Genomic DNA, 12,884 nt, shown 5'->3' with positions numbered 1-12,884 from the left:
CAGGTCTGCTTGTTCTAGGCTTGACTTTCTCTCTTAGCCATGTCTCGAGACATTTTATTTCATTTGTAAAGGTAATAATAACGATTGACCATCTTATAGCAACACTGCAAGTTTACCACTCTGAAATGCTTTAATCAGGCAACTCGCTATGTTAAGTGCATAAATGTGTAATTTCTGCCAATCATCCAGGATCTGCCTTATGTTGTCCTGTGATCCAAACTAGGGGAAAAAAGGACAGCACGGTCGCTGCATCACCAAAAGACATCAGTTCTGCAAGCTTCTAGTTATTATGCTAAGGAGTCTTTGCTTTTTTCCAAGGTTTTACATTTTAGAGTTAACTACTTTAAGACTAAAAGTATCTAGTGTTGCTTTAATTTAACAGCGTTAAAGCAATTATACTTGGCCTAGAAAGAAAGAAATATGCCCCTTGATGGGCAAGTCACACAAGGCTGCTTGTGGCGGTCTGGAAAAGAATGAACTATCCATTGCTGTTACCAGGCCTGGTAAAGTATGAGATTTGTATGGAAGCCCTATAGTAGTCTGGGAATTGTGCCAATTACAAGACATGCGCAAAATAGCTGACACTGGTGATTTATAAAAGGTCAGTATCTAAACAAAATAAACCCTTATGAAATTATTCAGTATTATTTCTAACTTAATTTGGGGGAAAAGTCTTTCAGAAAATGCCAAGTACCCAGTCCAGGGCATAAATAAGGTAACTGCAAAGTGCTGAAAAGAGCAACTAATGCTAGAATGCTACCCATACATCAGAAGATTTGACAAGATTTGTGAAAGGTTCTTGAAAGATTGGATTCTTTTTAAGCTGTACTCAAAATAGTAGCCTACAATCTTTCCCAAATCCCAAGTCTTGGTGTACAGTAAGGATAAATTGTATCACCTGGAAGGTGCAGTTCCTGAATATTCCTTTACATATACATTTTATAAAATCTGGAAGGGATTCTTATGTTCTTGCATTCTATCCAGTGTGTAAACTCAAATTTGCTCTTGGTACCAGCCAATGATAACTGTCATTGGTTCCAGTCCTCTCCGAACAGGAACTTTGACTGATTTGTACCAAAGGTACACTACCCAATTCAAGTATCCAGTGGAGCAATGCGCACTGATGGTGGTAGTGGGTATTACTCTAAGTAGCTGTACAAAACACTTGGTCATGCTGAGGATGCTGGTGGTGTGTACAAGACACTGTGAGTAAATACTAGCAGATTGAAGAGGGGTCATTGTATTTCATACGTGTGGTGTTTTCTGACATATTTGTGAATGTTAAAGATTTCAATACGGAGTTATTGTGGCATTTTCAATTCTGTAGTTTTGACAAAACAGCACAGCAGTGAATAGAAACTTCTTATGTTTTTAATTGGAATGTTAACTAAATCATTTATTTACTTTATCTTAAATCCTTTACACATCAGATTATTGATTTAGAATAATAATCGTAGTTAACAGATAAAGAAACAAACATTTCAGTACAGTAAACGTCACATTCTCCATTTGACTCATCAATTAAAAATTATGCTTTCAATGATTTATGCGGACATGTTTTAGATTACAATAGCTCTAACATAGGCCTACTCATAATTCACAATAAATGCTGAGGCACAGTGAGCACCATGTCACTTTAACATGCTCAAATGTCTGAACTGAACTTTGGTCAGGTTCCACTTTCGGAACTTTGAGTTTGTAAACAGGACTATATCTGGTCTTGCCCTGTTCAGTACGAACAGAGCAAGCACCCACAATAATAGGTTGATGTAACGGATTTCTGTAAGGGTGGATTTGGAGGCTGTGGAGTGATCCTTGGAAGTTTTCTGGGATTATCTGATATCCATTTAATATTCAACGAACCATGGCGACCAGGACAGTACAACAGACATCCTCAGGTCTCCCTGACTTCCTGCAGTTCAACGACTTGGCCAGCGAAACCGCTGGTGGAAAGGTGAGACATTAACAGCAGCCCACTACTCCATTTAAATCTAACTGGAGGGATGTACTCTGGATATTATGAGTAGTTGTGATAAATGAGTGGCTCATTTGTAGTCTGTTGTCTTAGGTCATATTTGCCACAGATGAGTGGTTCGCCCCTGCTCAAAACCTCTTGAAGGTGAAGTATGAAGTTCATCCTTTTCCCCCCCACTAAATTAAGTCTAGGTAGCATGCACTACTACTTTTCATTCATATAACATTTCACTCTGACATGGCTGTTTGGCAGAGAGAGACCCCTGAGTTCATAGCAACGGCATTTACTGAGTTTGGAAAGTGGATGGATGGTTGGGAATCAAGGAGAAAGAGAATTCCAGGTAGATTCACATATTGGACACCATTAATACATCAAACTCAGCTTCATTTTGCTGTGCTGAGTTTTGTTTGCTGAGTCCAAGACACATTTCCCCATGAGGACATTAAAGTATATGCTATTTTTCACAGATGTAGAAGAAGAATAAAATATTGTGGTAATGTACGCATTCTTAGCTGTGTTTCTATAGACTGCTCTGGGACCTCATTTGTTTCTTGCCAACTCCTGACAGGGCATGACTGGTGTATCATAGAGCTGGGGGTGCCGGGGGTGGTGCACGGCCTTGACATCGACACCTCGTTCTTCACAGGGAACTATGCCCCCTCCACCTCTGTGCAGGCTGCATGTTTAGGTAAATACTGTGGCGGTCCCACTGCCTGATCTCATGCCCCAGGCAAGCTCACTGTTTGCACATGTGTGTTTTGGTGTGTTTTCTTCCTCTGTCCAAACTCACTGTCACATACAGTATATTCATGTGCTGTATTCAGGGGAATACAGTTGAACCATTTTTATATGTTTTGGCACCAATTACACTACCAATGGATGCAGTATTTGAGACATTTAATATGATGATGATATGACTGAAGATCTTTGGGTGTCTTGAAAAGCGCTATATATACAGTGCTGTTGTTGTTATTGTTGTTGATAATAAATATGGCTGATAGTGATCATTATAGGGTGGTAGTCTCAATTTACTCTCCTGTTTTTTGAATTGCAGAGAGGCCATCAGCTCTTAGTCTGGAGGGAGACCGCACTGGCATGGCAGCCTCTGAGGAGGAACTTAGACATGCTGCTGAGGTTCGACTGAGAGAACACATCCCGTCCACAAAAATAGACCTCTGAAGTTTGCCTACAAAAAGGACCCAAACCTGCAATCTTTGCCCATTTAAGGAGATCTGGATCTCCTTATATGGGCAAAGATGGTACCAGATCCCCTTATATGGGCAAATATAGTACCCGAATCCCCTTATATGGGCAAAGATGGTAGCTTTTGGGTCCTTTTTGTAGGTGAACTTCAGAGGTCTATACCTCTTTAATCTAATACTGATCCTGTAATGCTGTCTTATAAGTGAACGCTCAACCTTGCCTGAAAAGAATTAAAGAGGCCCTATGCAACAATTTTAGCAAAAATGACCTTAATTATGCAGGTTGAGAGTCGTTCTTAAAGAGTAATGCATAGGATCTGACCTTTATATATATGGTTTGGTTTCCTAAGTCAAATAAAGTGGGCAAATACTGTGGTCCTGTTTGACAGCACAAATAGTGATCATATTTGTGATTGACAGCTGCATTCTGAGAATTGGGAGGAGCTTGTTCCTGTGACGAAGCTGAAACCAGGATATGCTGACTCTTGCCACAACTACTTCCATGTGAATTCTTCACGAAGAGTCACTCACGTCAGGCTCAACATGTACCCGGGTATCATGTGGCCTTGCGTGAATTCAAATTATTATTCATAATAGCGGTCAACTTTAAAAGTGCTCTAAGCGATGCCATACGTTTTTTTAGGCTGAAACATTTTACTGTCACTTAGAGCAAACATCACCTCACCATCCGCTAGCTGTCTGTGTCCTGAATACACTGTAAAAAAAATGAGATCTCTGTGGACAGCCCAGGCTCCAAAAACAGCCACAAAAAACAACTTGGGCAAACCTTGCCCATAAAAACATAACAAACTGTTCCAGCAAATCACCGACGAGATGCGTGTTTAGGAGAGTTTCAATTGCATGGGAGGGAGGGGGAGGAAGTAGCGAGCTCGCTCTCTGTTTTATTTGAACATCAACAGAAGTGACGTTACCCAGCATCGCTTAGAGCGCCTTTAAACCTGCAGTATATTTGGTGAATCTGAAAGTACATAACAAGTGATGCATGGTTGTCATAAATGTTCTTATTTACTATGAATTGGTAAATTACTAACTTACTAATCCACCCTCTTAATGTTTGTATGCATAATTAATGTAATTCATTCAACCTTTACTTATTATTGGAGGTTCATTGAGGGTATTCCATTTATAATGTGGTAATGTTTGTGTTGTGTTTGAAGACGGGGGCATCGCCAGGCTGAGAGTGTATGGTGTGGGACAGAGGGACTGGTCCACTGTGTCGTCCAGAGAGGATGTGGACCTGGTAGCTCTGGTCAATGGAGGGGTGTGTCTTGGCTACACAGATGCCCACTTTGGCCACCCACGCAACATGATTGGTATTGACCCTTTCAACAATAAAAACAAAAACTATGCTTCAACGTTCTATTTTGTTGCCAATCTACTTCCTCTGCAATATGGAATGTTAAAACGGAAGCCTTGTGGGAACAACTATGATGCTGATAATGGAACTCTCTTGAAACGTCAATATTATGCTCTTTAAAATGTTTCATGCCAATGGAGGAGTGTATCTATTACTACCTCAAAGTGTTTATAGCAAACAGGAGAGTTCATCTTTATTCCCATATTTTTTAATATACATTGAAGTTATTTTTCTCAGGTCAATTTCAACCCTTTTCAATTTAATTAACTTCATAAATGTTCAGTATTTTTTATTGGAACGAATCAAGTCAAATCTGCTATACAAACATACATAACAATAGCCTATGTCACATTAGGGAACAGAGCAGGGAAACATCTATTTCATGTTCCCATTATGTGTCTTATACATCTGTGAAACAAAGGACTGGGAACATGGGACGTTTACACATGGCTGCGAAAACCTATCTGGTGAGAGTAGCTCTCTTAAGTTCTCCGATTACCAGTAGCTCTCTGCTTTACCTAGTCCCAGATCACCGCAAACACCACGTCACATATACAGTAGTATGTTAAATGGGTAGAAATCCCATCCCACTCCACTAACAGATGGGGATACATTTACAAAAAAAATGGACTTTTGGTGCCTTACAGGTTTGGGCCGAGCACCCAACATGGGAGACGGGTGGGAGACAGCAAGACGTCTGGACAGGCCGGCAGTGCTGAAGGTGAGCAAGCTCTCCAAGTCAAAGTCTTCTACTACTGTCAAAGAGATCTCTCTCTCTCTCTCTCTCTCTCACTCTCTCACTCACTCTCTCTCACTCACTCACACACACACAAACCCTACACCTAAAAATCACAATGTGTTGACTTGTGTGGTTCTGTATTTCTGCTGATTGGCACCTGACCCGTCCATTGATGTCTATTAGACAAGAAGCCTAAAAATCAGACCTAAAAATCAACACTTAAATATTAATCTCTGAAACGCTGGAGTCTGTTAACCAACGTGCATGGTCTGTTAACCAGCGTGCATCTGTTAACCAGCGTGCATGGTCTGTTGATTGAGGAAAGTGACCTCTGGGGTGGCTTGTCCACAGATGGATGGGCAGGGCATCCTACAGGTCCCCGGTTCAGAGTGGGCTGTCCTCAGGCTGGGTCATCCTGGAGTCATCCACAGCATCGAGATAGACACTAACCACTTCAAAGGTATCACACATTCAATTGCACTCTAGGAAGGTTAAGGAAGGGGCCCGGGCAATCAGTACGAGGAGACTTCACTGTCTGCCATGTACTGACAGATTAGCCTGACATTCCATGTGACATTGATTGATAGCTGATGCTACCGCATCCACACAAACAAACATGCAATATCCTATGTTTGTGTGAGATCCTGTTATCTTCTATCCTCGTGCAACTAAGGCGTTGTGCTATCCTGCCTGCATTATTATTGGCTGCAGGTAATTTCCCAGACTCCTGTAGGCTAGAGGTGTGCCGTTTGACAAGTGATGAGGAGCAGCAGTGTGTCAGCAGCAAGTGGAGAAGGGAGCCCCCTGGTGGATGGAGAGTGCTACTGCCTCCACAGAAGGTGAGGAAATCACCAGCATAATATAACCTACTAAACGTTCAATGATACTAAATCGTAAAACAGCACTTAATATGCACACTTAGCCTTTGAAATTAGACCTTAGTGTGTAACACATTCTATTCAAGAATCTCCAGATTGCTGCTGTTCACTGGGTGCTCCTTGACTAGTATCATGTTGTTTTTTATGTGTTTTAATTATTACTTTTTAAACACTTTTAAACTATTGCCATTTTATGTACTATTAGATTGTGTGTTTTATGTTTTCTTTTTTATTCTTTACTTTTTAAACTATTCTTTGTCTATTGCCCTTCTGTGCTTTTTATTAGCTATTCCTGTGTGCTTGTGTTTATGTAAAGCACATTGAATGACCTCTGTGTGAAATGCGCTATATAAAACACGTTGACTTGACTTGACTTTCCAAAGTGACCTCAGCGTGTGACACAGTCTATACTACACTCTTTCCCTCCAGCTCCAGGCCCATCACCGACACATGTACTCTGGAGAAAGTATGGTGCGCTGTGGCGCAGTCAGTCACGTGCGTCTGGTCATTGCCCCAGATGGTGGGGTCAGCAGGCTTAGGTTGTGGGGTAACATCACCTCAGACCCCTCTGCCCACTCTGTGAGACCAACAAAACCTGTCTCCAAACTGTGATTCAAGTGTTAATGTGTGTAGGTGTTACAGGTGACTGCAACGGCTAGTAAAAAGGTAACACTTCATATTTACAAATAAAAACGTTTCAAGTACCCAATATTGTGTCTGATTTTCTGCTTGCATCAAATTAACAATTCATCTTAAAAAATGCACAAAAGAGCACAATGAAAGAGAGATGGAAAATATGTGCTTCGAACAGAACCATTGTGTTAGGATATTGTGACCTCACCCCATGTTCTACACAGATTCCATGGTGATGCGTTCCCCAAGTGGTCAAACCCTGGGTGATGCGCGTGTAGGCTACCGGCATCGGATATCATGCTGCACAAGTACACATCTGTTTACCTTCGGGTATCACCTGTCAATGAATCCATTTCATAATCCCTGAGTGATCAGTTTGCTCGTCACGCAGAGAGCGTCTTCAAAAATGGCAGGAGTCGCTAAAAGGCCCTCCTATGCGCGACTGTCAAAGACAGTGCTGGTGTACAGAAACGGCGACGGTTATTTCCCGGGAAAGAGGTTTGTGATCAATCCACGTCAACTGGTAACATTTGATAGCTTTCTCAATGCCGTGACCCGCGGGATAGCCGCTCCTTTCGGTGCTGTCAGGAACGTATATACCCCCCATGAAGGTCACCGGGTCTCCAGTTTTGAGACTCTGGAACATGGAGAAAAATACGTTGTTGGTGGATCTGAACGCTTTAAAAAACTGGAGTGAGTCCTTGAAAGTTTTTGTAACATCTTATTTACTATTGCCAAATCTTATGAATTAACTAATTTGCCCCTTTTCTTGTATTTTCTCGTATGTTTAGTTACATTAACATTACAATCAAGAAACCGCAGCGGAAAACGACGGAAATGGTGAGTCAAATCTTTTTTTCCATTTAGATGCAAAACAGACAGATGTTTGAGACATAGGCTACATGTATTAGGATGGAAAAACAAGTATAAGCATTCCAGTTGTTGTTGGGTGTTCAAAGGCTTGTTCTGTATTTAGAACACCACTAAACGAGTTTGTAATCTTTTAAGAAAACTACTCCTTCAGTTCTTCAGTTGTAATGTTGCTGAATGTTTCTGAACTCCTGACAATTGTATCAGATTCAACCAGTGGTCCATAGCACAATCAATGTGCCTGCTCGCTGGAGGAGAATCTTGTATGAGCCTTGCACCATCAAGTGAGTACAAGCATGCCTTCACAAACACTCATATACTGTACTACAACATATTTCTGTACACTTATTAAGGGCTTATTTTGTTATATTTTTATTAACTTCATGTGCTTTTGGAATGTGGCCTAAGGTTCTAGTTTTACATTGCATTGTCTTAATCCATCGGTCTAATGCTCTGTTTAGTGATTGTAGTTTCACTGATAGCAGCACTCTCATATTGGCCGGCCCTGGTTGGTTGTGTGTTGATTTCCATAGTGTATTTACCAACGGAGACATCTTGGTGCCTGCTGTTCGAATTCTCCTCCCAAAATACACCCTCATGAGCTGGGATAGCGTCCTGGCCATGGTGACCGAGAAAGTGCATCTACGCACTGGAGCTGTGCACAAGTAAGGGTGTGGACAACCTAATAAGTGATGAATAACAGAGATGCTTTTAATTAAAACCAGATAAAGCTGAATTTATGAATACCACCAATCAATAAATACCACTTTTCTCCAAATGGTTGGCTTAATAAAGTCAATCTAAAGAGACAACACACTGGTTTGTAGAGCTTTATTTGATTATCATGATGGCATGCTGGATTGTATACTTTTCTCAAGACTATGCAGGCTGGATGGAACTCCCATAACCAGTTCTAGGCAGTTAGAGAACAACCATTACTATGTGGGTGTTGGCATGGAACGGTTCCGTCTGCTACCCTACTTCCACTGGGTGCCTAGGAAGAACATCGTGCAAGAAGGCAGCATGTAGTGAGTTTCTTCCGCAAGCCTTTCCCTTTCACTGGCAATAAAATACTGTAGAACAGAACGTAGTATATAGTTACCAGATAGTATAGTGAATGCAGAAGGATGCAATACGGTATATGCTTTTAGGAACTACTCAGTTTTTTTGTACCTTAACTTTCATTTTAATTTCTGTTTCATCCCTGTTGTCTTTTCCTTGTCACCTTTCGACCTCCCTTCTTATCTTTCTATATGGGACCGCAGTGATTTCCTTCCTCCTGCACCTAAGAAAGGAAAGAACAAAGGAGATTTGGTAAGTTCTCTCAAACAGCACAGACATAAAGATTCCCATTCCTTCACCGTTATATCTGTCACGGGTCAAATTCCTCACGTATATTTATCAGAGGGATACTCACACACTAACATCATGTGGTTTCATAGTTCATAGTTTTATAGTTGACACTTCACTCAGGAGAACAACACATCATTGGTCTCTCCAGTTGTCGTGGGTCTCTGTCTCATGCAGAAATCCACACTCTTGATGACTGACTCGCATAGGATTGTGTCACCACCCACTAGACTGACAGGCCGCCTGCATAGCTTTGACTAGTCATCTTTCATCATGTCTCCTATCAAACATTTAGGCTGTTCTGGAATTGATTTCAGCAAGTGCTGAAAAAATGGTATAGTCAAAAAAAAGATAGCTATTTGCATGTTTAATCATAATCGTTCCTCTATAATTCAGGTCAGTCAGGTGATGGCAAACCTGAACAGACCCAGACATTGGTGGCTTATAGGATAATAGGCAATGTGTTGCAGGACTAAACTGAGGACAGAAATAGAGGGATTTGGAGAGGATGGATAGAAAACATGTTTCTTTGGTTATGGTGAACTCATTGTAACACACAATTTTTAACAATACTATAAAACATTTTTTTGGGAACTCTTCATGTGTGAATTAAAGCTGCAGTTGGCAAGTGTGACAGATTGAGGGGACTTTTTGAATATTTACTCATCGAGTAAATATTATCTCATCGAGTTTGTGCTCGTCAGAGCGCACCAGACTGCACCAGACTGTGATTGACAGTCAGATCTCACACAGCCCTGCTCTGATTGGACCAGAAGAACCGGGAGCTGTGGAGTTTTGCAAAACAAATAACAGGCTCTAGGTGGAGGTAGAAGTTCAGGTTTTTTTTCTAAAACCGGCTGATTTATGTTGTTTTGTCAGAACATAGTGTCGGTTTCGGTGAATATGATCAAAAAAATCTCGCCAACTGCAGCTTTAATTGTCTGTTTGTCACCTCTGATGAGTTTCTCATTTGTTTCTAAGAGGCTGTCAAGAGACCTACTGTTTAGGACTGTAAGGACAAAACTGGTGACAGAAATGGAAATTGTTGGAATAGTTGGAATTGTCTTGGAGATTGTAGTATGTAGCATATCTAACATTGATCAAAGATAGTGTGCATTCAGGTGTGCAGGGACAGATAAATAGCGTCTCTTTGATACTGGGATTGCTAATCACTGATCTGTGGTAGAAGTGCTCCATACAGAGTACATTGCTCAGCTCAGCTGTGTTGAGAGTCCAATTGCGGTTTGATTGGTTTACACTGACTTTTGAAGTTGCCTTTCCAGTCTTCACCAGAAGGGGGAGACATGGATTGCACAAAGTCTCCCTTTGACCTACAGTAGGTAAACCAAAAGGGATAGATTGTGCTGTTGCCCCTTGAGTGCTGCTGTATGTTGTCTATCTTCCCTCAACCTCTTACCCAACGTCAACTTCAGTATTATATTTTCCAGCTCTTTGTAAGTGCTTTTCTGGTCATTTTGGACATGCAATGGTCCCTATCATGTCCGTTGACTTGAAACAGAAGATTCCACTTTTTTCTCTCTCTTCAAATTGTAATTCAAATTCAAAGTTGCTTTATTAGCATGACTATTTGGGTGTTGCCAGTGTTGCCAAACAGTGTTGCCAAAGCCAGTGTTGACAGTAACATGCAACAATGCGCAACAGAACCATTTAAGAAAAAAAATGGAGGGGGGGGGGCGGTATATCAGTGTTGGGGGTGGATATAGGATTCTCTAGGTCCTTCTTCATGTACATTTGTATGCAGTTAATTGGCAGAGGGATACTTGTATGTTCTGTCAGTCAGGCGCGTAGCAAGCGTGGGGGATGTGGGTGTTATAACGTACACACTTTTGCTGGAACACGATTCTATCCCCCACACTTTTTGTCAGATTAAAATGAAAGTAAAATATGGAAATAGACGCTCCCGTAAAGAGTTGGAACCGTATCTACCATAACGCACACACAGAGAGACACAAATAGGTCTGTTGATTTGATTGAACGGTCATCCAGCCAATCACATCAAGTTAGCCAGTGAAGAACCAGAGCCGCTCTGATCAAATTCAAAGTGTGCGTCTTTCAAGGCTGTGCGGCTGCTTGGGTCTGTATTATAACGTCTGCAGTGAGCAGATTTCAGGTAGAATTTAAATGATAATTGTTACCGCATTATGCTAATTTAGTAAACCAAAATTCACTGTCTGACTGACAGTTTTTGTCACAATGTAGAAATGCAGGGAGTCAAAGTGAAAACGGGGGTGGGGTGCGCGCACCGAGGCACTTGTTTCTGCAGAAAGACCTTTGGCTACTGTTCTCGGAGCATTATGCTTTCTCTGTCTATGATCTGTAGCTTTTCTCAAACTATGGGCCTCCTCAACAATTAACCTAATGGTACACGTAGCCGCGAAATTAAGTTATGCCCGGTGATTAACACGTCTGATTTGCAGCAAGATTGAATTGGAACCGCGGACTGAAAAAATAAATAAACTAGGCTAAAAGTTTCCCCAATCAAAACTTATTCATTTGGTGTCATCAACTATATAGACATAGCCCTGTCAGCACACATATGTCTCCAAGACGCTTGGAAAAGATCTGAACAGCTTCGCGTTCCATTTAGATCGTCTTATTTGACCTGATCTTACAAACATCGGCGGCATTTCACTGTCAATGTGTGTCGTAGTGCTACATCTACTGTAGATCTTAATGTCTTAAATACGATCGCGTTCCATGTAGAACATCTTATTTTGATCTTAACGGTGGCGTCAAGACACATTTGAGTTCTACATCTGAGAACTAAGATTTCCAGCATGTAGAACTCAAATAGAACGCTTATGAGCGCTCATGCAATGTGTGCGTCCTTGCAGGAAGTGAAACTGGAGGTAACGTGGGCTAGAAGCAACATAGTTTAAACAACGTGGCTTCCTGTAACTGTCAATGGAAAACCATAGAAACTGCTAATCATAATCTTTAAATTGACATTAATTAAGCTGGCTATATGCAACACAATTTATTTATATTCCCTTTGTTTGGATAGACTTCAAACGTTTTTGAATTTGAGCTTACAGTTCTGTTACTATTCTGTGTCCTTTACATTTATTTAATAGGTATTAGTGATACCTCAAAATTAGGCTGCTGTCTGTTTGGCAATTTATTGTAGCCTGCTAACCCACATGCACAAAACATAATTTCTGAAATGATTTTTTGATTTATAACATTAGATATGTCTCCATGTAGGGTAGTGTCAAATAGTGAAGTGATAGCAGGTAGATCATGTAGGCCCACACATAGGAGCTGCTTCTTCTGTCCCTCCCAAACTGCATTAAAATGGTGTGTTTAGCAATCAGAATCTCAATTTTTTTTCGGGGGAGAAACTCCCGGACACCAATATAGCCCGCACCCCTAGAAAATACTTACAACGTCCTTGTAGGGAGTTATTTATAATTTGGCCAGTTTGTTTCATTTTCCTATCCCACAACCCCCACACTTTTAAAAAGCTTGATACACCTCTGCTGTCAGTTGACAGCGGGTTCTCTCAGATGTTTGACTATGCAGGCTGTATCACTCGGCTGCTGTTACAGGCTTATGGCCTCGCTGCAGCGGCATTATGTGATTGGTTTGCTGCACCAAGGATCGATTGTCTGATGGCAGGGACTCGTCTCACTCAATGCAGAGTCCCAAAGGAGCAGGGCGGAGTGAAACAACTGAAGTTCACTAAAAACGCACACGCACACACACACACACACACACACACACACACACACACACACACACACACAGACTGTCCACAGTAAAGCAAACGCTGGCCCTCCACTGAAGGCCATTTGATAGCTGTTGGGCTGTAGAAGGATGTTGGAGGCTATAGAAGGCT

At 41.3% G+C, this 12,884-nt stretch overlaps 2 protein-coding genes across 2 annotated transcripts in view; both read left to right on the top strand.

Annotated features, from left to right (window-relative positions):
- The first annotated feature begins 1,864 nt into the window (after positions 1 to 1,864).
- Positions 1,865 to 6,863, top strand: allc (allantoicase). The gene is made up of 11 exons (XM_076272907.1): positions 1,865 to 1,954; positions 2,069 to 2,119; positions 2,228 to 2,315; positions 2,544 to 2,663; positions 3,030 to 3,109; positions 3,598 to 3,730; positions 4,356 to 4,511; positions 5,203 to 5,276; positions 5,646 to 5,754; positions 6,006 to 6,133; positions 6,602 to 6,863. The coding sequence occupies exons 1-11, from the start codon at positions 1,865 to 1,867 to the stop codon at positions 6,782 to 6,784; spliced, it is 1,212 nt and encodes a 403-aa protein (XP_076129022.1). The 3' UTR covers positions 6,785 to 6,863.
- A 348-nt stretch (positions 6,864 to 7,211) lies between these two features.
- Positions 7,212 to 12,884, top strand: part of dcdc2c (doublecortin domain containing 2C) — a 10,044-nt gene continuing 4,371 nt past the window's right edge. The window contains exons 1-5 of the mRNA XM_076271949.1: positions 7,212 to 7,498; positions 7,597 to 7,645; positions 7,883 to 7,959; positions 8,209 to 8,340; positions 8,554 to 8,703. Of these exons, the coding sequence (XP_076128064.1) occupies positions 7,212 to 7,498; positions 7,597 to 7,645; positions 7,883 to 7,959; positions 8,209 to 8,340; positions 8,554 to 8,703 (695 nt within the window). The remainder of the gene's footprint in view (positions 7,499 to 7,596; positions 7,646 to 7,882; positions 7,960 to 8,208; positions 8,341 to 8,553; positions 8,704 to 12,884) is intronic.

Source organism: Alosa pseudoharengus, unplaced genomic scaffold (genome assembly GCF_046254945.1).
Source record: "Alosa pseudoharengus isolate Yale_2024_CS ecotype anadromous, Long Island Sound unplaced genomic scaffold, YU_APseudo_1.1 YU_APseudo_1.1_scf_7, whole genome shotgun sequence".
NCBI classification, from domain to species: domain Eukaryota; kingdom Metazoa; phylum Chordata; class Actinopteri; order Clupeiformes; family Clupeidae; genus Alosa; species Alosa pseudoharengus.
Note: the sequence above shows the minus strand (reverse complement) of the source record. Positions and strands in the feature narration are given on the sequence as shown.

Bases quoted from the DNA above. Each gene is read 5' to 3' on its own strand.
- allc (XM_076272907.1), top strand. From the start codon at position 1,865: ATGGCGACCAGGACAGTACAACAGACATCCTCAGGTCTCCCTGACTTC. The intron at 2,316-2,543 runs GTAGATTCACAT...AACTCCTGACAG, and splicing joins AAGGAGAAAGAGAATTCCAG to GGCATGACTGGTGTATCATA. The intron at 5,755-6,005 runs GTATCACACATT...TATTGGCTGCAG, and splicing joins AGACACTAACCACTTCAAAG to GTAATTTCCCAGACTCCTGT.